This window comes from Oncorhynchus clarkii, chromosome 17 (assembly GCF_045791955.1).
Source record: "Oncorhynchus clarkii lewisi isolate Uvic-CL-2024 chromosome 17, UVic_Ocla_1.0, whole genome shotgun sequence".
NCBI lineage: Eukaryota > Metazoa > Chordata > Actinopteri > Salmoniformes > Salmonidae > Oncorhynchus > Oncorhynchus clarkii.
In genome coordinates this window covers 32,121,184-32,143,066 of record NC_092163.1, presented here as the reverse complement: position 1 = coordinate 32,143,066, position 21,883 = coordinate 32,121,184, and the positions used below count along the sequence as shown (strand labels likewise).

At 41.0% G+C, this 21,883-nt stretch overlaps 1 protein-coding gene and 1 long non-coding RNA gene across 4 annotated transcripts; both read left to right on the top strand.

The window, feature by feature from the left end:
- The first annotated feature begins 5,608 nt into the window (after nt 1-5,608).
- On the top strand, nt 5,609-9,600 carry LOC139370709 (uncharacterized). Its single transcript, XR_011627164.1, has 6 exons — nt 5,609-5,689; nt 5,967-6,034; nt 6,852-6,883; nt 8,279-8,522; nt 8,739-8,867; nt 9,148-9,600. It is a non-coding gene; the product is annotated as an uncharacterized lncRNA (long non-coding RNA).
- A 5,713-nt stretch (nt 9,601-15,313) lies between these two features.
- Nucleotides 15,314-21,290, top strand: LOC139370707 (eukaryotic translation initiation factor 6-like). 3 transcript variants are annotated; one of them, XM_071110355.1, is made up of 7 exons: nt 15,314-15,416; nt 15,814-15,951; nt 16,737-16,822; nt 18,561-18,736; nt 19,123-19,299; nt 19,532-19,713; nt 20,956-21,290. In XM_071110355.1, the coding sequence occupies exons 2-7, from the start codon at nt 15,845-15,847 to the stop codon at nt 20,963-20,965; spliced, it is 738 nt and encodes a 245-aa protein (XP_070966456.1). In that variant the 5' UTR covers nt 15,314-15,416; nt 15,814-15,844; the 3' UTR covers nt 20,966-21,290. The 3 variants fall into 3 exon arrangements, with proteins under 3 accessions (XP_070966456.1, XP_070966454.1, XP_070966455.1); XM_071110353.1 differs by having other exon boundaries at nt 15,324-15,420; XM_071110354.1 differs by having other exon boundaries at nt 15,338-15,412.
- The last annotated feature ends 593 nt before the right edge of the window (nt 21,291-21,883 follow it).

The window sequence follows — 21,883 nt, the reverse complement described above, 5'->3', positions numbered from 1 at the left end:
CACTTTCAGATATCAGCTGATGCTTAATAAATAAATGTGATATTATGCAAGAGCTCACAATTTTGACCAATCCCCATACTTTTAGCGCATAAAAGGGTCCAATCAAAAGCAGGTTTGTAATTTTGACCAATTACTGCACTGTTACCGTGGAAAATGGCCCAATCCAACCACTCGTCAACAGTGTTTTTCCCCCTGCCCTGTCAGCGTATTCAAGTGCGAAGATGATGGGTGATTGTTGAAGGCTGACAATGAACAGAAATCAATCTCATTTGTCAACAAAAATGACAGCTAACGACCATGCGAAACAATTTCCAAATGTTTTTGGAAACTAGAGAAAGTCGATAAATCAACAGTCACTTCGATTCAGCAAATCATATGAAAATGTCTGAACAGTTCCCACAGCAGCGGCAGATCACCATGACTGAAGTGGTAGCAGGGAAGACTGGTAAGTGCTGAAAGAATCAAGGTGAGTGGCGTTTTACTCAAACTTTTACTCCGCTAACTTAGTAGGGTGGTCGGCACTCTGCTCTCCTCAGTATAACTATGGAGAGCGCTGCTCAAAGCACTGAGTGCAATTTGTCAGCTTTGCCATTTTAAAAACTCTGTAAAACTTAACACAGATCATGGAGAGTAAGATGGCGGGGGAGCAGAAGGCAGACGTTTTACGTTCCCCCAACCAATTGTGTTTTTTCTCGTTTATCTGCGTCGTTTGTAACAAAAAAAATTACTCGTTGTACATAATGTTGCCGCTACTATCTCTTATGACCGAAAATAACTTCTAGACATCAGGACTGCGATTACTCACCACGGACTAGTAGAATCCTTTTTCTTCTTTCACGACGCTGAAGGCGGATGATATACAACTCCCTCAGGAACAGGCCCCGACCCCAGTGGTCTGTGTGACAGAGAAAGAGAGGCCGGAGAGCAGGCTGCCTTCTGAGAAGTCGGAGGCAATCGAATAAACCCCCACTTCCCTCAATTCTGCTAGCAAACATGTAATATTTGGACAATAAAATGGACAAGTTACTGGAAAGATTAAACTACCAACGGGACATTAAAAACTGTAATATCTTATGCTTCATGGAGTCGTGCCTGAACGACGACAATATCAACATACTGGTCATACGATGTACCGGCAGGATAGAACAGCGGCGTCTGGTAAGGGGTGGCGGTCTATGTATTTTTGTAAACAACAGCTGGTGCACGATATCTAAGGAAGTCTCTAGCTATTGCTCGCCTGAGGTAGAGTTTCTCATGATAAGCTGTAGACCACACTACCTACCAAGAGAATTATCGTCTGTATTCTTTGTAGCGGTTTTACATACCACCACAGTCAGAGGCTGGCACTAAGATCGAATGAGCTGTATTCCGCCATAAGCAAAGAAAACACTCACCCAGATGCAGCGTTGATGACGCTCCTAGTAGCCGGGGACTTTAATGCAGGGAAACTTAAATCCATTTGACCAAATTTCTATCAGCATGTACAACCAGAGGGAAAATAACTCTGGACCACCTATACTCCACACACAGAGATGCAAACAAAGCTCTCCCTCCATTTGTCAAATCTGACAATAATTATATCCTCCTGATTCCTGCTTACAAGCAAAAATGAAAGCAGGAAGCTTAGGAAAGTAGGAAAGCAGGAAAGTAGCATATTACGCCCATTCTTAAAAGGTAGATTCAACTAAATTACATTGCCACGTGCAGCACCGAAGACATTGAGATGAGTGAGATTAAAGACTGTGCTCACACTGTAATCTGCGATGTTCACCTCACGTTGTTCACAAGGTGCACCAGTGCAATTTTAAAATGTCATTTAACTAGGCAAGTCAGTTAAGAACAAATTATTATGTACAATGACGGCCTACCCCGGACGACGGTGGGCCAACTGTGCGCACCCTATGGGACTCCCAATCACGGCCGGTTGTCATATAGCCCGGGTTCGAACCCGGGTCTGTAGTAACGCCTCTAGCACTGCAATGCAGTGCCTTAGACCTCTGTGCCACTGTCCTATTGACTTATTGATGCAATATGTCGCTTAAAGTAAGTAAATGAATATACGTTTTAAAGAACCTCATAATTTGCATACAGGGAGGTACCAGGAAAACTGGTCACAATCCAGACACAGTGGACGAATAAGCAACCTATTTTATGTGTAGATGCATGTCTGAAAATGTGGGCACAATCAGAATGGGGACAAAATCAGGACAAAGGAAACATGTTAAAAACAGGTTTAAATTGAGCTTAAGACATTAGGAACCATGCTTTGATAATGAGTAACCTTGCCTGAGACCTGAAGACGTGCATTAGCTCCTCGAGTGAATGCCTAAGCTTTACCTCTGCGAGCTACAAGTCTTGAGGCAGACAGGAGATTCAAACTCAGCCAGTCACGTCAGAGTTTGTGACTGGACATACATTTTTTTTTTAGCGTGCAGTTGTTTGTCAGTCCAACCCAAAGGGATCCAACATTTTGATAGAGTCAGATGTTACTACGATGCTACATCGACATTTATACCTATACCCTCTTGCGTCGGGATATGAAATCCCTAAAGATTGGAGTGGCCACATCCCACTGACACTGACTGACAACAATTCAACTACAGATCTGACTGCAGTCCGCGTGGGACTTGACCCCACAACCTTAAATCTGTCAGTCTAGGTAGGTCCTATGCCAAGAGTTCTAAACCTCTTTCGAGAACACTTAGGTCTACAGCAAATTATTCAGATAAAATATCCTAACAAAGTCATGCAGCTTCAGAATAAGTCACTGCATGTTGCTATATAGAATGCAATCTGTGGCTTTTGACAACCCCTGCTGCTCTCTATGCTGCCCTCTTGTGAAAGACAATTGGTGGACCAAATTTCTCCTCAAAGCAACTCACCCTCACAACTAATCAAAACATAAGGCTAAAGAAGACCTTTCCCTAGACTGTATATTATGCTCATTATAAGGAAGCTGGTGAAATCAATGTGTTTATAGTTGAACATTTGTGGCTGCACTATAGCCAACTTGAAAGCCATTTAGAGTAACCTAACTTGCGAGAAATATCATAGCTAACCTTACAGCACAGTAGCAAATAGTCTTTAAGGTTGAAAGCGAGCAGATCTATGCATTCAGGAGTATGCTTCATGAACACTATGCTACATGATAAAGGTGTACACTAGATGCCTATACAAAAAAGTTTTACCCTATGCAAGCGACCCCCACGAGATACTATGTGTCCATGTTCCCGTTAGTTGTGTTTCTAGGCAGAAAATGCTGGTTGACATTCCAAGGAGTGATGTTTCCCTGCTGCAATGACGTTTCACAGGTGGCTAGCTAATTCACGTGTCAACAAACAAGACGTCACACGGAGCCCCAAAGTGATTGGCTCTGAAATCGCAGTTGCTATGCGGGTTTATTGAATGGAAATGGGTACGTTCGAGGTGATACATTTTGTCTGCCTTTCCAAGTATGTGCATTATGAGGATACAACTGTCTGACTTGCGCCTGCATATCGGATGCATGAACTTCACAAAAACCATGTGATCGACGGCGATGCAGTTTTTGATGAAGCCCACTCACCACGTTACGTCCATGAACGTTGAATTTTGGGCGGTATCAGGTCTGTCTTTGCCACTAACGATTCGCTGTTACCTATGCTATGACGCTGATGAAGTTGTCTCACGCACCTGCCGCACGAGCGCAGACACACTTCCCCAAGCTCTGGACAGTGCTGGTCATAAAAACGCTAGCTAGCTGATGGGTGAAGACAATGTTCTTCCCCAAAAACGACGATCTGTTTCCGTAGCTATAATTAGCTAGCTAGGTGTCATCTAAAATACCACTAATTTATAAGACAGTTCTTATTTGATTAATGGTGGTCGGATCCACCTATGTGAATAAAGGCTTAGACAAGTGGAATTTGCTGTTCGCCTTCAAAGTAAACGTCTCTCAATGAAAGTGATGCAAATGAATACAAATAGTTGAATCATGACAGAATGGAATAGATCATGCTAAACGAGGATGGAATGTTCTTATAAAGTCAACAAAATACAATCATTTATTTAAAAAAAAATCTGAAAACACACTGGATTTATTAGACTTTAGAATTGCGTTGTGGGGCATACTTATTTCACTGTACAGCCTTACCTATGGATTGTGGATCAATGACAAGTGGTATCAATCTACGCAGTGACACCCAGAGAATAGTAGCGTCGTAGCTCTTATTACGGGACTCTAAAAACGCTGAATTGAGTCACATTTATTGTTCCAGTCAACCTACTATATATGTATTGAACACTATTCCAGAGGGAAAACAATACAGCCTGATAACTCTGAGGACTTTGGGGAAAAAAAGCACTTGGGTACTGAGTAGACTGACACCCCATTTTAATTGATCCCCAATCCTTAGGTAAGGCTGTACAGTGGAATGTGAATGTCAATACGCACAATAGGCTGACTTTAGGGAAGTGATTTCCCACAGTCAAAGTCCCACAATAATCAAATTGTAATGGTCACATACACATATTTAGCAGATGTTATTGCCGGTGTAGCAAAATGCTTGAAAATAAGAGCTAATATTTGCGTAAACTCTACACAGTTGTGTTCTGTGGGTATTACCGAGTAGACTGATACCCCATTTCAATGCTCCACATTCCAATACTCTAACCTTGTTTAACATTATCTAGTCTAAATATGGCATGATTCCACCAATTGTAACCTTCTGTATCAATTTCAAAGAGTGACTTATTTTGAAGGCAACACGCAATTTCTGCTATTGTGGCTAGTTTCACAGCACATAACCTGTTCCGGTCAAGCCATACTAGCCAGATGAAGCTAGCTGGCTGCTTATAAGGTTAGTTTTGAGTAACAGGGTTAAGTAGCTGGCTAGCTAGTAATTTCAACAGGAGAACAAGCAAGTGGCTATCTAGTTAATACTTACTCACATTGAGGAATCAATCATTGTTAAGAATATTGAAAATGACTGCCATTTTTACTGGTCATTGTTTTCAGGCGGGTTGCATTGGTGCTAGCAATGTACCAAGCTAAAGCTAGCTAGAGATATGTTATTAGCAACTTCTGGGGTATCGAAGATATTTGCAAACATTTTTGATCCTGATCTAATTGAAAATGCTGACAAACATTTTCCCATTCGGTCAAACAAATAATGCCGTATTGTACAGCTTTGACAGTGATCGTAATGGTGGCGCTTGGCTTGTACGTGCAAATGCAATACAATTCTTTAATAGAATTGTATTATTTGACGTGTCAAATGTAATACTTATTTGACGCACCAAATAGTGTTATTTGACGTGAATCTTTGACACGTAAAGACCCAATCGGCGTTCCATACTATTTCGCCCTCAAAAATAGACATCCCATGTGTTTAGTCCATCACTTTTAGTCCAAACTTAGCCAAAGATCAGCCTGACCTCTAGCTTGCTGTATTGAAAACAAGAGATACACGAAAATAACCATATATTGCATAGCCTATATTGATTAAATTAAAGGGACTTCATGGAAATATCCACAATATCTATATTTTTTGTTGACATTTAACTTGTCAGATGTCAGACATAGGCAGAATATTACTGAAAACGGCCTGTTGGGTGCATAACTGAATTTATAACAATTTGAATTCGGTATTTTTTCCAAACTACCATTTGGATTCACTGACCTGCTTAGGGTGTCAGCTTCTCATATCAGGTAAATATTGCACCATCCACTGCACCATGAAAATGTGTCTACTGCAGCATGAATGACATTTTAAAAATAGGGAATAAAAAACATTGAAATAATTTAATGCATTTCATTACTATTGTTTTAATGTGTTTAATGTGAATCCATTTATTGCTCTTGAATCGCATCGCCTGCATATGATTCCAAATCTGCCAGCTGAGAAACACATTCTCATTCCGCTAAGGATCTCTGTCTACCAGCAGGAAAACTACTTTTTTCATTTGATCCTCTTTGTGTTTCGTAGGTATGGGTGTCATGGCAACAAAATCAATGAACGTTATCGCCCATAACCTAAATGAAGAGCGATTTGAGGTAACTGGAGCTGGTCGTCGTGAGTTAATAATTTAAGAGCATAAACTACATTTTGTTCACATGTAGAAGTGAGGGCGTCTTTTTATCAATTAACATGCACTTAGAGTCGTGATATTTTGTATTTGTACTCATGAATGTTACACTGTATGATACCTACTTTTTTGCCTGGGGGGGTTAAATCGTCGTGGGAAAGGAGGGTGAAATTTGTCCGAGCAATTACGTGCCCTGTCAAAGCTAAGAAGCTAGCTAGCTCGACATAAGAAAATGCCCTAACATAAGGCCTATTTTTTTTCGTGATTACTTCAAACTGCGGCAAGCAGCTGGGACATGTGGTAATATTATGAAACGGGGATACACAGCGGATGCAATTAACTAGTTAACAGAAAAAAATGTGTTAAAAATTGCATGTGTCCAGCCAAATAAGAAGGGCTTAATATGGCGCTGAAGAGGAATGTGGTTGGCTAGCTAAATGTACCTACTGTTGTCACGCACTTTTCTGAAATGATACATTTGATTACTGCACCATTTGTATTAGATTGTCAGTCAAACATGTTTTAAGCAAGCGAAATGATTAACTGGGTCCACATTGTTTAATCTTTCACCCCCTCTGTGTACATGTGTCTGAGCACCCTCAGTGACCAAGTTAAACTAGAGCTGTGCGTTCTTACCAGAGTTTTGTTATTGCTGAGTGACAGCCGTAATAACTAGCAAGTGATAGTCATACCAGTGGCATAACTTAACTTTCATGGTAGGATAATGTCAACAGAACAGTTTTTATATATTGCCATGCTTTTGTCCATTTTTTCTCCCCCCACAGATCAGCATGGTGTTGGTGAACTGTTAAACAAGGTATGTCATTTCACAATTGGGTTTTGCATAGCTTTTTTTGAATTCCAAAAAGCTATATTTTTGGCGGGGGTCTTTCCCTTTCAGGATGATCCGATATTTATGTAGATAAGAAAAGAACGATAAGTGTTCATACAGGGGGGAATTATTCCATTTGGTTACAGTGCCTTCAGAAAGCATTCAGACCTTTTTCCACTTTGTTACATTACAGCTCTATTCTAAAATTCATTAAATAAAACATTTCCTCAGCAATCTACATACAATACCCAATAATGACAAAGCGCAAACAGGTTTTTATAAATGTTTAAAATTTATTAAAAATAAAACATACCTTACTTGCATAAGTATTCAGACCCTCGACACTCGAAATTGAGCTCCGGTGCATCCTGTTTGATTGATCATACTTGATGTTTCTACAACTTGACTGGAGACCACCTGGGGTAAATTCATTTGATTAGACATGATTTGGAAAGGTACACACCTGTCTATATAAAGGTCCCACAGTTGACAGTGCATGTCAGAGCAAAAACCAAGCCATGAGGTCGAAGGAATTGTCTGTAGAGCACCAAGAGAGGATTGTTTCGAGGCACTGATCTGGGGAAGGGCACCAAAAAAATGTATGCAGCATTGAAGGTCCCAAAGAACAGTGGGCTCCATCATATTTAAATGGAAGAAGTTTGGAACCATCAAGACTGTTCCTAGAGCTAGCCGCCCAGCCAAACTGATAAATCGGGGGAGAAGGGTCTTGGTCAGGGAGGTGACAAGGAAACCCATAGTGTCTGAATACTTGTGTAGTGTGATATTTCAGTTTATTTGTAATGAATTAGCAGACATTTGATAAAAACCAGTTTTTGCTCAGTCAATATGGGGTTGATGGGGGGGGGGGGGGGGGGGGGGGGGGGGGGGGGGGGGGGAGAATAAGGCCTAAACTTAACAAATTTGGAAAAAGTCAAGGGGTCTGAATACTTTCTGAAGGCACTGTATATTTCACTGACAAGCTCTAAACGTTGCCATTATACTTGTTTGATTGTTGGGGAGAAAGTACTTAATTGTATTTTATAAACATTCTTGACAGCGCTGGAGAGAACCTGTCAGGCTGAGGTTTACATCCATGCAGAATATATAAATTATTGAATGCAGTATAGTACATTCTGATTACAGGTCTATTTATGGTTAACTTTAACTAGTCTTCAAACATGTATTGTGTCACTCAGTGTAAATACACTGTTACCTGATGGAAAAGACTGCTCCCTGACATTTGTGACCCATGCCCTGGGGAAGGCTTGTTCAGGGACACAGTGGTCATTAAGGCTGTGTTCAACGTGTGTTGTCCTGCATTGATTGTCAACTGCAACACTTCCATTCATCAGAGAGTTACATAATTGTCTCTTTCTGCAGGGTTAGTGTTTGAAGTCTTCAACTTCATTCCCAGACTCATGTTTTGAGGATTATTCTGGGCTACCTGGCTCAGACAGGGAGAGTCCACTACTTATACAGGTGAGTGTACAACAAAGTCTTTAGTGTTGTGATGATATGTGCATTTATTTATGCGTGTGTCTAGGTGCTGCTGTCGCTGTGCCAGGCCTGGGCCGCCATGCTCTGCTGCGGTGTGTGTGGCTGAGTGATGCAGCGCTACGCTCAGGTACAGTATTGTCACACGATGAGAGCTGTTCACTCTACTTTGACCTGTCCGCCTCTGGGTTGTATTCATAAAAATCCCCCCCCCCCCCCCCCAAAAAAAAGCCTATGAACACTGAGCGTTTTGTTATAGGAAGTGTCCATGTAGTCCCACCTTGAAGTCAGTTTTCTTCTGTTTGGTGCTTAATAATCACAACCCTCGTGTCCTTTCTCCTGTCAGAGCTGCTGCAGTTCATGCTGGGAGGGATGCAGAGCCTCCTAGACAGCAGCATAGTGTGTGAGGGGCATGGTGGTGGGGGAGTGTCTCCGCTCCTGCAATGACATCAACAGAGCCAAGCTCAAAATCAAGGTACAGTGTGGCACCTTACCCAAGGTTTTGGGTGCATCTCAATAGTCTGAGGTGGCTCACTGTCACTATTCTGTTCTCTGCTCATACTGATCTGAATGGACAGGTGAAAACAAATACCATAATGCTTTCACCTATCTGCTGTTCAGATCAGTGCAAATTAAAGAAAGGAGAAGATGGAGGAAGCCACTGGAGACTGTTGAGGCGCACCCCTACAATAACTGCCTTGTTATGAGTCCTGTGTAGGACACGGAAGGATGTGTTCAGTGTTTCTTTTCCTCAGCATGAGGGGACCAAGGAGCTGCTCTCACTGATGAATCAACTGTCTAATGAAGAAACAGATTTGACCTTGAGGAAGATCCAAGGGCAGACTGTACCCTCTCAGGCAATACCAACCCAGGTTGCTTCTGTGGCCCAGAAATCAGGAGCGGACCCAGACTCAAGCTGGATAGGTAAGAGAGGGCATTATCATAATCAAACCTATAACACAATACCGCTTGTTATACACTACATTTATTAACAATGTTGTCTGTGAAACTGAAGTTGTATCTATCATTGAAATCATTACAACTTAATGAATCTTCCCACGGGCACTTAAGCATGGTGTTGAACTCACCAGCTTGTAGTCCTAAAAAATGGAAATGAGTTACCTCTGGTTTGTTCAGCCATTCCTGTGGGGAAAGAATAGGGTTTTGGGGTAAATGCCAAAAATAAGGTCTGAGGTCAACACAGGTTTAGGAGATCTTATACGTTTTGTTCTATGAGATAGTCAGTCACCTTTATGAATTTAAGCCTTTGTGCGTCTTATGATTACATAAATGCTTCAATATTCACAGTGATGTTGGCTGAAAGATTATCATAACAAAACATAAGATTTCCTAAGCCTGTGTTTACCACCAAACTTATTTTCTGCATTTATACAAAAACGCCATTAATTTCCCCATAGAGTGGAGTTAGAGCCTACAAAAAGACGCCATTTCTATCTCTGTAGTGTTGTATTAACTAGGCTCTATCCTGTGTGTATGAACCAGTGATGAGTCGCTCACTCCCTATGATATATCCCTACGGGCAGGGCCGTTATTGGCAGGCCTTAGGGGGCCTGGCCCGCCCTACTGTACCTCCTTGCCCGTCCAAATAAAATACTGATAATTTAAAGTGCCTTCGGAAAGTATTCAGACCCCTTGAATTTTCCCACATTTTGTTACAGCCTTATTAAAAAAATTATTAAATTGTTTCTCCCTCCCACCCCCCTCAATCTACACACAATACCCCATAATGGCACAGGAAAAAAAGGGTTCAAATTCTTTGCAAATTTATTTTAAAAAAAACTATTACATTTACATAATAATTCCGACCTTTTACTCAGTACTTTGTTTGAAGCACTTTTGGCAGCGATTATAGCATCGAGTCTTCTTGTGAATGCTTTGTCAGGTTGTATGGGGAGCATTGCTGGACATCTATTTTCAGTTCTCTCCAGAGATGGGTTCCATTCCGGGCTCTGGCTGGGCCACTCAAGGACATTGAGACTTGTCTCGATGCCACTCCTGCGTTGTCTTCGTTGGACTCCAATCAAGTTGTAGGAACATCAAGGAGGATCATTGGAAACAGGATGCACCAGAGCTCAATTTCAAGTCTCATAGCAAAGGGTCTGAATACTTATGTAAATAAAGTATGCCCTTTATTTTTTATAGAATTTGCAAAAATGTCTAAACCCGTTTTCGCTATGTGTAGATTGAAGACTTATTTAATACATTTTAGAAGAATAAGGCTAACGTAACAATGTGGTAAAACGTCAAGGGGTCTGAATCCTTTCTGAATGCACTGTATGTACCCAGGAAACAGCCACCTTACCTTATGTCCAGGGCCAGCTCCTTGTTGATCTCTTGGTAAGCCAGTCCAAGCGGACTATTATTTGTTCAGATGATGACGAAACATAAATATGTTGACAAGGGCATGCCCAAACAAAACCAACAGCTATTCCAGCTGGGACTGATGATCACCCTAATTGGCTGCAGCTGATGTGCTTATAAAGGCTAAGCTCAGCACCTAGATCCAGTTGCTGCCATCTGGGGATAGAGTGTGGAAGTGTATCCTGGATAGTATCTTAACACGAACATCAAAAACCCATATTCACCTCTATCTACTTTCTTGAATTTTCCTAACTTTTGTATTTTTCCCCCCTATTTCTTTTCCATAAAATGTCCTTAATTATCTGAAGAGACAAAATATGGACACTATAAGCACTAGTGATGTTACTTTTGATACTGGAGCTCCAAGGCATGCATCAAAACATTGAAGTAGTGTGGCGATGCGTGTATCACTTTATCAGAAGTATGTCTTTATTTTATATATATTTTTAAATGTAACCTTTGTTTACCTAGGCAAGTCAATTAAGAACATATTCTTATTTACAATGACGGCCTACAAACCCGGACAACGCTGGGCCAATTGTGAGCCGCCCTATGGGACTCCCAATCACGCCCGGTTGTGATACAGCCTGGATTCGAACAAGGGTGTCTGTAGTGACGCCTCTAGCACTGCGATACAGTGCCTTAGACCACTGCGCCACTCAGGAGTCCCCAATGATGTCCGAAGCTTTGTTTGATCATGTGCTTTTTCAAATCGTGCGAGATCCCACTGGTTATGGTGGTTTCTTCGATTCCAAGCTGCTTTCAAACACCGACCTCTACTGGACACCGTACTTACAAATATGTGACTCACCACATGGATTCGGTCTTACGTAGCGAAATTAGAATTTCAGTTTTTTACATTGGATAAAAGTAGAGACTCAGAGCTATATCATACACTGCATTTGAGGTACAATGGGAACATTATTCTGCTTTGAAAGTTGATAAACTTGTAAAATCACTTTTGAGAAAATGGCAATTTAGTGTTTCGGTGAGAGAGCACTTCTTTGTCTACACCCGTTCAACATTGTTCACACCCTCTTAAGCTTTAGCCCCACCCATCTCCTTGCATTCAGAGCACACACTTGACTCTCTGGCCGATGATTTGTTTACCTCTGGATAACATGAAAACAGCTCTGCTGGCAACAGTTTCATTATGCTTTTTTGCAGACTTTTACTGACACCGGCCATATTCAACAGGTGTTGTACACTAGACATGTAGCTAGGCTACCTAGATAAACAATTAACCTAGCAAGGTAAACAACATGTAAGATCGCACACATCACGTCACGCCACCTAACGTTAGCTAGGGAGCCAGCCAGCTAACACTAGCTAACAGTACACTTTAGCTTGACATGAAACCACTTTCTAAATAATGCCATATATTCCTTTTTTTTTTTTTTAAATAGTCAACTTCAAGGCAAAAAAGGGAAGAATGATGTAAGATGCAAACCTGGTATTCCAACTGATTATAGGCTACTAAAGCCAACAACTTACTGCTGCGCCATGGAGTTTTGCTGAAAAAGTGGAGAGAATTTTTTTTATATCTGATCAATTATTGCTTACCAGCAGATAATGAAGCTCTGAGTAATGAACCGTTTTTGGCAGAATTTGGTGACAGCACTAAAGCCCTCAGAAAGCCTTGGTTTCCAATCACTAATAAACACTAGCGCTGCAGTTACACAACCTGACTACAGAAACACTCAACTCTGAGATAAAGCCATTCTGAAAAACCAAAACCATCAAATTCTACACTCAGGTAATTTGTTCCTGCCAAAAGTCTCTGACTTGAACAAACCAAGGGACAACCTGTAACCCCTCTGATTCTAAACAAAGAGCCTGACTTCCTTCACTAGGCCCATGGTCACAAGCAACAAGCTCCATCTGATATGTAAGCAACAATGTGAGACTTGGAGCAGCCACCACCAGGGACAAATGAATATCGACCACAACTTCAGCACACTCACATGTTCCACTAACATCTCTTTGTTTCAGCCCTAAGCACTCACTGGAGGGGCACAGTTAGCCATAGCTGCTTCACTTTGACTTTCAGAGAACCTAATGAGACCCATCTCACTTCCCCTGAGCCTCAGTGTTAATCACACCAGCATTACCAACAGGGAAAATGGATAGGATAGGACAGGATATGCATATTATTGGTAGATTTGGATAGAAAACACTGAAGTTTATAAAACTGTTTGAATGATGTCTGTGAGTATAACAGAACTTATTTGGCAGGCGAAACCCCGAGGACAAACCAACCAGGATTTTCTTTCTTTTGAGGTCACTCTCTTTTCAATGGGGTTTCAATGGGAATCTAGAATTCTAAGGCAGTTGCTTACAGTTCCTATCACTTCCACTGGATGTCAACAGTCTTTAGAAATTGGTTGATGTTTTTCCTTTGAGAAATTAAGAAGTATACATAGACTTTTGATTGTCTTTATTAAGACATCCTCTAAATCAAATTTCAGCCAGCCTGAACTGCCTGCCTGCCCTCCCGACCCCCACCAGTCATGTCAATAACTCAACTCACCCAACACAATTTCCTTCTCAGTTCACACCTTTAAAAAAGTCATTCCCAAGGGAAAGGTTTGGAAACAAAAACAAAATCCCACTGACCTGTTCACTGGATGTGCTACCTTGTCCCAGTCCTGCTGTTTTGGACCCTCTCTGCCGCACCTGCTGTCTCTAACGCTGAATGATCGGCTATGAAAAGCCAACTGACATTTACTCCTAAGGTGCTGACCTGCTGCACCCTCTACAACCACTGTGATTATTATTATCTGACCCTGCAGGTTACCTATGAACGTTTGAACATCTTGGTCCCATGTTTTGTTATAGTCTCCACCCGGCACAGCCAGAAGAGGACTGACCACACCTCCGAGCCAGGTTCCTCTCTAGGTTTCTTCCTAGGTTCTGGCCTTTCTAGGGAGTTTTTCCTAGCCACCGTGCTTCTATATCTGCATTGCTTGCCGTTTGGGGTTTTAGGCTGGGTTTCTGTACAGCACTTTGTGACATCGGCTGATGTAAAAAGGGCTTTATGAATAAATTTGATTGACTTACACCTCAAATATACATTAACACACAGAAACAGCAAATCCTCCATATAATTAATCTCATAGGACTAATAATACTGTAGAGCTGTTTTAACTTGCACACAATACAGCTGGGTCGCCCCGTACTGTCTCTAGGTGTCCACCACCCTGCAGCACCTCAACCCAACACACCCCACTCAGCTTTAGGATCTTAATTAAGCATTTATTATTGGTTTCGGGTGTGTTAGGCCAAGGCCAGAGTGACAACCCACAGGAGAGAAGTCCGCCAGGGCCAGGACTGAGCAGCCAGGGATTGCCTAAATGGGTATCTCCCCTGATGTGGGCATGTTTTCAATACACTCCTTTCTTTAGTTGTACTGTATTCCATATAAGGCATCCATACCTTATGAAAGTTGCACAGTACACCCTTAATCTTGTAATAAACCAAATCTAGTGATACATAACATATAAATTAGCATTTTGCTACACCCGCAATAACATCTGCTAAATATGTGTATGCAACCAATAACATTTTATTTGATTTATCTGAAACAAGTTAATTTGATGGAAACACATCTGTGGTGGGAAAATTTGATTTAAAAAAAATATTTGTATGAAAGTCTGTCGCCAACTGGATGGAAACCTAGCTATTGATGTATAAAAAAAACTATGTTTGTCTAGATGCACCATGATGGATAAAATGTATAGTACACCGGATGTATAGCCTACACCGGACAGAACACCTATAATTACCATATAATATATTTAAAAAATCTAAATCAGTCATTTACTCTTCATTGCTCGGTAAAGGTAAAGGGGTAGGTAAATCAGAGGTACAAATGGCAACAATGTTGGAAAATGCAACAATGTTTTGAAAATTACAAAATGATAGAATTGAGGGTCAAGGACCTGAATGTTCGGTAGTGGAAAGACATAGGAAGAAGAGAGATCATGATACAGAAAGTGTCTAGTAAAGAAAGTCAAAGTAGGAAGCAAGAGTATTTGGAGTGGAAAGTGGTGATAGTGTTGGATGAGACCACACCCTATCCGACTAACTAATGCAGTAGAGAAAGAGGTAGGTGAAGTGAAATGAGCTCGGTTCATTGGAAATGATAGATTGTTAATATTGTGTGGTAGCCAGGCTCAGCAAGATAAGATTTCTAAAAATGGAAAAGCTTAATGGGAAGAATATTAAAAGCCATGTCCCCGGTGCTTATGCTAGATTGAGGGGAGTCATCACTGGGGTCCCAGTATCAATGTCCACAGTTGATATTAAAGAAAATGTGATTGGAGGGAGAGTGAGTGAATGAGGCCAAAAGGTTGATCAGTAGTAAAGAGGGTTAAAGAAGTGAAAGCTTATCAGTGATGCAGAAGTTTGAGAAAGTCTTGCCAGGAAAAGTTTGGGATTTATTTGGTTTTGAATTTTATTTTCATGAAAGTACAGAAATTGGCTGATCATGATTGAACGTACATTCCAGGACAGTAGGTGGCGGCATGCACTTTAAACGTTTGTTTGCAGACCGCCATAGAAGAAGACATAAACGTAGACGTTTAAGTGAACACGTGTGGGGAAAGGAAGGGATCCACGCTTTCGGAGTGGTCACACGTAAGTAGGTAAAGTTCTTGTTATTTACGTTATCCGATATGTCGAAAAGATCTGGTGACTATTTAAACGTAGGTATATAGCTATAGTTTGTATTGGTACTAGCCAGTGATACTGGATTTTCTTAAAACGTTGGTTAGCAAACGTTACTCAATTTGAGGCAACTTCCAGCTAGCCACTCGGCTAGCTAGCTAAACTAATGTATCGCTTCGTAATATATTGCAAGGAAACATGGTAGTTGTCATGTTTGTATGTGCCATTGTAGTGATATAGCCATCATTTTATAAGATTTGTCAGTCTGGGCTAACTGATGCCTAGCTCGCTTGGCTAGTACTAATAGCTAGGCTTGACTAGTAGTAACTTGTTAAGTGCGTAATCTTCACATCCATTGTATTTTGTTTAAGAAACGTACTGCCTCAACTGTAAAACTTCAACATGGCTGTCAGGGCATCTTTCGAGAAGAACAACGAAATAGGCTGCTTCGCCAAATTAACAAACACATACTGCCTAGTTGCAATTGGCGGGTCAGAGAACTTCTACAGGTAAGATCTCTTATCGAGACGTGCATCTACGTGCGGTTGACCATGAACGTTAGCTACGTTGGTATCCCGTCGCGGAACGCTATATTCCAGTACCCCGTTACCAGGCCTTTAACGTTTTTGCAACGAAAACTAGTTTTGTATTGGACCGATTCAGATAGGCCCCTCTCGGTTTGGTTCTTAAACAGTTTCAGTTACAAGATGTAATGAATAAGTGTTTCCGAAAAAAGCTTCCTGTCACCGAATCCGGAAAGCTTTTACCTCCCAGTACGGGTTGTAAAATGTGAACCACTACAAATAAACGTTTATATCTACATTTTCCAAAGCTCACTCCCTAGTAGGTACTCGGTGGTAGTTGCCAAGCGGGATTACCGCGTGATCCGAGATGGTGATGCAGTATGGAGATCGTTGAGTTCTGGAAAAGTTGTATTTCAATGTTTGTTCATTTTAGTGGTTCACACATTTAACCTCTACTGACTGGGAAAGCATTCCGGATTATGCACATGCTTTTGACGGGAAACGATTTTTTTGAAGGCGCTATTGTCTACCATTGTGCCCTTGAGTAAGGCACTTAAACCCCATAAATAGCTGCACTGTGGCTAACCCAGTATTCTTCTAACTGTCTGTCTAATTGGGGCCTGAAAACAGAGCATATGAGTAATTTTCATTAATGGACAAGTAAAGTTGTATTGAAAGCTTACATACAGTAATGTCAGCCTGCTCTGGGGAGTGTTTGTTATTTTAAAAAATCTGCGGTGTTGTCATGTTAACATGCAATTTATGATTAGTGTCTTCGAAGGCGAGTTGTCCGAAACCATCCCAGTTGTACATGCCTCAATAGCAGGATGTCGGATAATTGGAAGAATGTGTGTGGGTGAGTATGGCTCTGTAATAGATCAACGTTGTACGTCAAACAGCTATCCTCTGCAAGTGCACAAAGAAACGTCATCAGTTCAACAGGAGAATGGAATACTTAATTCACATGTGAGTTCCAAATATCTGGAACGGTCGCACAAGCGTGAGGTTTTTTTCTGCTTGTGATGACAATGCACTCAACTGTTCCAAAATGTGATTGTTACGCAGTAGGACGGTTAACCTGTGCTGCCCTCAAAACAAGGCACACAGCCTATAGATAATTAGCAGGCAGTTTCAATTTCAAATATTTTAACGGTTTGAGTTGAGGTGTTCTTCCTCATTAATTCACATAAGAAGTAGCCCATTTCACTGTTGCGGACAATTTGTTTGAGACTAATTCTCTCTTTGACAAGAGCCCATGCACTTACCCAGTGTTTCCCTGGATCAAGTATGAAGACATTGCACATCTCTAGTCAGAACAGGCCTTCCAAACTTTTCCCCCTGCTGCATGGTTTTCTTTACAAATAACTTATGGTTATGCTTGTGTTCCTATCAAGATGCCTTATTTTCAGTATATCGTGTTGTCTTATCTACTGTCTTATACCATATGTATGGATCAAATCAAATCAAATTTTATTTGTCACATACACATGGTTAGCAGATGTTAATGCGAGTGTAGCGAAATGCACAAGCATTTCATGCAATCATCATGCATTCCAATTCTTGTATAGATTGTAATAGACACGTGTGTGTGATACTTTTTAGAAGGCTGTACTGACTATGACAAACTAAGCTGTGTGGTGCCATGTTTGACATCATACAATGCGTTCTGGTTGTCACGTAAGCATCTGTCAGACCAAATGAGCTTAAGGGATAGTTCACTTGACTGACTTATGGTGCGTTCAAGACAACTGGGAACTGAAAAATACGAGGTGCAATCATGTCAGTGATTTTCAGGTCAGAAAGAGGCCTGAGTTGGATAACCGCTCAAATCGTTTTTTTCCCCAGTTGGAGCTCGGTTTGAGTTCCCAGTTTTGAACGCAACATCAGATTGCAACTATGGTATCTCAGGGTTGCCAGCTCAGACCCCTCTTTTCTTTAGCGTATAAACTTCTTTGACCCACATTTTTTGTTAAATCCCCCCATCGTAGTTATTTCCTGCATCATCCCCACGATACCTTCCTCCATGTACTTAAACCCTCCTGAAATGATTTCATCCCTGTTTTATCATTCGTGCTACGGCTCGGCAGTAGGCTTGTATTTGGGGTGATGATCTGTGGGGTGATTAAAAAAATTAAGAGCCTCACACTCTAGGTGCTCAGATGTAATAATTTAATAACCAATGTTTCGACAGACAAGCGGTCTTCATATAGCTTGTCTGACTCAACTTTGGTTATTAGGTTAAGTTATTGCATCTGAGCTCCTAGAGTGTGTGGTTCCATGTGATGAGTGGATGATGAATTTCACATTTTTTACAATAAGGTGAAATTGAGGAATAAAGTTGTTGAGGACCTCAGAACATTGTTTAGATGCTTTTCAGATGCGAATGTTGCTTCATACGTTCCAATCACATATTTGCGATGGTACGCTGCAGGGACCGGACCACTTAACAATGATCACATATGTGATCGTATGCGTCAGAGTTAATTATGCTTTATTTAATAGATTAATACTGTACTTGATATTTTATAAATGATTTAGGTAAATGACTTGTGATAAATTAACGACTACTTTTACCTTGTAACTTTGCTCACCAGGGAATCGTCATGGGCTCCTGGTGCCCAACAACACCACGGACCAAGAGCTGCAGCACATTAGGAATTGTCTCCCAGGCGCAGTGAAGATCCAGAGGGTAGAGGAGAGACTCTCAGCACTGGGGAATGTCATTGCCTGTAATGACTATGTGGCTCTGGTGCATCCTGATCTGGACAGGGTGAGGGGCAACGATGTCTAAATATTGTCTTGGGCTAGTAAAAGTTGAGTGGATAACTAGTCTGACTAGCTGCTATGTAACTTCTGATGAATTAAGGTATATTTCCCTTGTTTGTATTTGATGAGCACTCCACTTTCAAAAGCAAATATTTAGCAGGTTAAATTTATACAAAAAAATTTGTATTGTAAATGTTACATTGAGTTTTATCAGAACAACCATTCATTGGAGAATACTGCAAACTTTGCCTTATCCAGCCACATTTAAAACCTTAACATTAGAGTCCATAATCATTTTCATGATTACTCAAACTGAAATGATTTCAAATGCCCATCCCTAGGACATTGTCTGACGTAGGGGATGTTAACACATTTCCCATCTTGGTTTAGGAGACAGAGGAGATCCTGGCAGACAGTCTGAAGGTAGAGGTGTTTCGTCAGACAGTAGCAGAGCAAGTTCTAGTGGGGAGCTACTGTGCCTTCAGCAATCAGGGGGGACTGGTACACCCCAAGACCTCCATAGAAGACCAGGATGAGCTCTCCTCCCTTCTCCAAGTGCCTCTGGTGGTTAGTGTTCATGGTGCTACTTAAGCTCATTTCTACTTAGTCCCTGTCCCATAATATTTAAGTAGATCTAAATACATCTGATACATATAAGCAATGTAGTAATACAGCTACCTTGCCCCCTGATTGGTTATTCTCAGATCTACTGAAGTGCACGGGGGGGGCACGGGCACGGCACGGCACATTGCATCAAGTTGGTGATTAGTGCCTAACTCTCCCTCTCCGTACTCCACAGGCAGGAACGGTGAACCGTGGTAGCGAGGTCATCGCTGCGGGGATGGTGGTAAACGACTGGTGTGCCTTCACTGGGCTGGACACCACCAGCACAGAGCTGTCTGTCATCGAGAGTGTGTTCAGACTGAGCGAGTCTCAGCCTAGCGCCATCGCTACCACAATGAGAGACTCTCTAATTGACAGGTGAGTGATCACTTCTGACAACATGAAACTCGGTTATTATAGGCTCTGTCCAGGAGGTACCTTAAATTATTATTTTGTTTACCGGGAGAATAAGTTATCAGATGACAGAAGTGGAAAGCTATTGGCTGGCAGCCACAGTAGATGAGCTTGCAAGGTGTTTTTTGCAAAAACAATGCATGGCCATTTGTTTATCAATAGAAACAAATGTAGCCAGCTACATTTCCTAATGTTTTGCTTAAGTTAATCTTAAATTTTACCTCTGAGAAAAAAGCTACATCAGTCATAGCACTGGCTGCTGATAGAATTTCTGTTTGTCAATTCTCATCAAAGTGGAGAAGCACAAAATTAGTCTTGACTTGCTAGTAACTGGATGAATAAGGGGATGGGGTATCATATTGTAAGCTTTGTGCAGTGTTTGAGAAGTCAAGGCCCTTTGAAGGAGTTCTACACAGCTGCCACTCTTGATTTCTTTGCCTTTTTTCTCCATTCTCTGCCGTCTGCTCCTTCCTCCTCTCCGAGCATACAGGCCCGTTGCCCGAGCGTTGTACACATGCTGCTTCAGAGCAGACAAGCACGTCAACTTTGTGCAAATGAACAATGTCTCCCGTTCACATTCGCTTGTAGATGATCTAAACTCAACAAAAGTTACATTTGGTAGCGCTCCTACATAGGCAATCCAGCTCAGTTGTATATCTTAGCAATTCATTTATTTTCATTTGTGCTCATTAGTATATTTAGCTAGCAGCCTCACTGGAAATTTGCTTTTACTAGTCCTAATTTTATTAGCATTCTGGTAAAGTGCCCAATGGTCTTCACATTTTGGCGCCCCCTTGTATACTAAACTGGGAATCCCGTAAATGGGAGGATGGTATGAAAATCTGGAAACTGCCCAACCCTATGAAATACTGTGAGTGATTTTATGAAAGACTAATAGACCCAAATTGAGTAAACATTGGCAGTTTATTACATCACTTTTTTCACATGGTCTTGAGCCTAAAGTTTGGGAACCCCTGTCCTACAGAAGTTACGGCCAATGACATAGCAAATCACCTTTGTAAACCCTTTATTTGTATGGTTATTTTTTGAATGCGCAGAAAAGTCTGAAGCCATTTTGCTCAACATTACTGTATTTATAGTTAGGATATTGTTTTTCAACGCATTAAGATGTTCATGGAGATTTACTAGAGCCTTTGACATACAATACTGTGGGCCCATTTTATAATATTTCATTTTATTTTCCAGCCTCGCATAAGATGCCATTCTACCTTGAAAGGTTTGAGGTACCTCTAGGGGGGAAAAACTGCTGCAGAATGCAAGAAGCTGGACATTTCTCCCGATATGGTTAAACCTTCAATGTTTATTGGAATTTTGTATGGAATATCAATGCTAGACTTCATAATTCCTTAAATCTACTTATGTTCTGGCAATATTAAATCATGAGTTTACTGTAAACAGTGACAATGTTAGTTTTAATGTTCCATATGTGAAGCGGGATATGTACATTACAGTAAAGCCACGCATGGCAAACTGTTGATGTGGGGATTTTTGGAATGTACAATAAATGGATTACCCTTTAACACGTTGCATTTATCACAATCTGTTTCTAATCATCAAATTGTTCGTACCTACTTTGTATTTACGTGACACCTGTAAACCAAATTGCATTCATGGCTCAAGTAATCTTTATTGGCAAAAGGTTTATTTGTAGGGATGCTGCTTGAATTTATACACAATTGATGATTTTACCCACAGTTTCAAACAATTAACATTTTAATAAACTTCAAGTTATCTATTGTGTAAAGTCAAAACATGTTAGGTATGTAGTAGTGCGTCAAAGCCCTTATTTCAAAAGTCAATTTACCAAAGGCATATGGAGGCAGTCATTGTTAAATTCAGAACTTAGTCTTACATAAATTTATGCTTTGCTTGTTTCCACTACTAAATACTAGCCTTCTATTACAATTTAACTAGGCAAGTCTTATTTGCGCCACCCTATGGGACTCCCAATCATGGCCGGATGTGATGCTGGCTGTTATGGATGTTCACCTTGCCCATGGAACCAGTCAGCTACCCCAGACTGTTGTGATTCAAAAGGTGACACACTACTGAATAAGCCTTCATCACAATTATTTTTGATTATAACAGTACTTTTACAATAGAGGGAAGAACC

Bases quoted from the DNA above. Each gene is read 5' to 3' on its own strand.
- LOC139370707 (XM_071110355.1), top strand. From the start codon at position 15,845: ATGGCTGTCAGGGCATCTTTCGAGAAGAACAACGAAATAGGCTGCTTC. The intron at 15,952-16,736 runs GTAAGATCTCTT...ATTTATGATTAG, and splicing joins GGGTCAGAGAACTTCTACAG to TGTCTTCGAAGGCGAGTTGT. The intron at 19,300-19,531 runs GTTAGTGTTCAT...CGTACTCCACAG, and splicing joins TTCTCCAAGTGCCTCTGGTG to GCAGGAACGGTGAACCGTGG.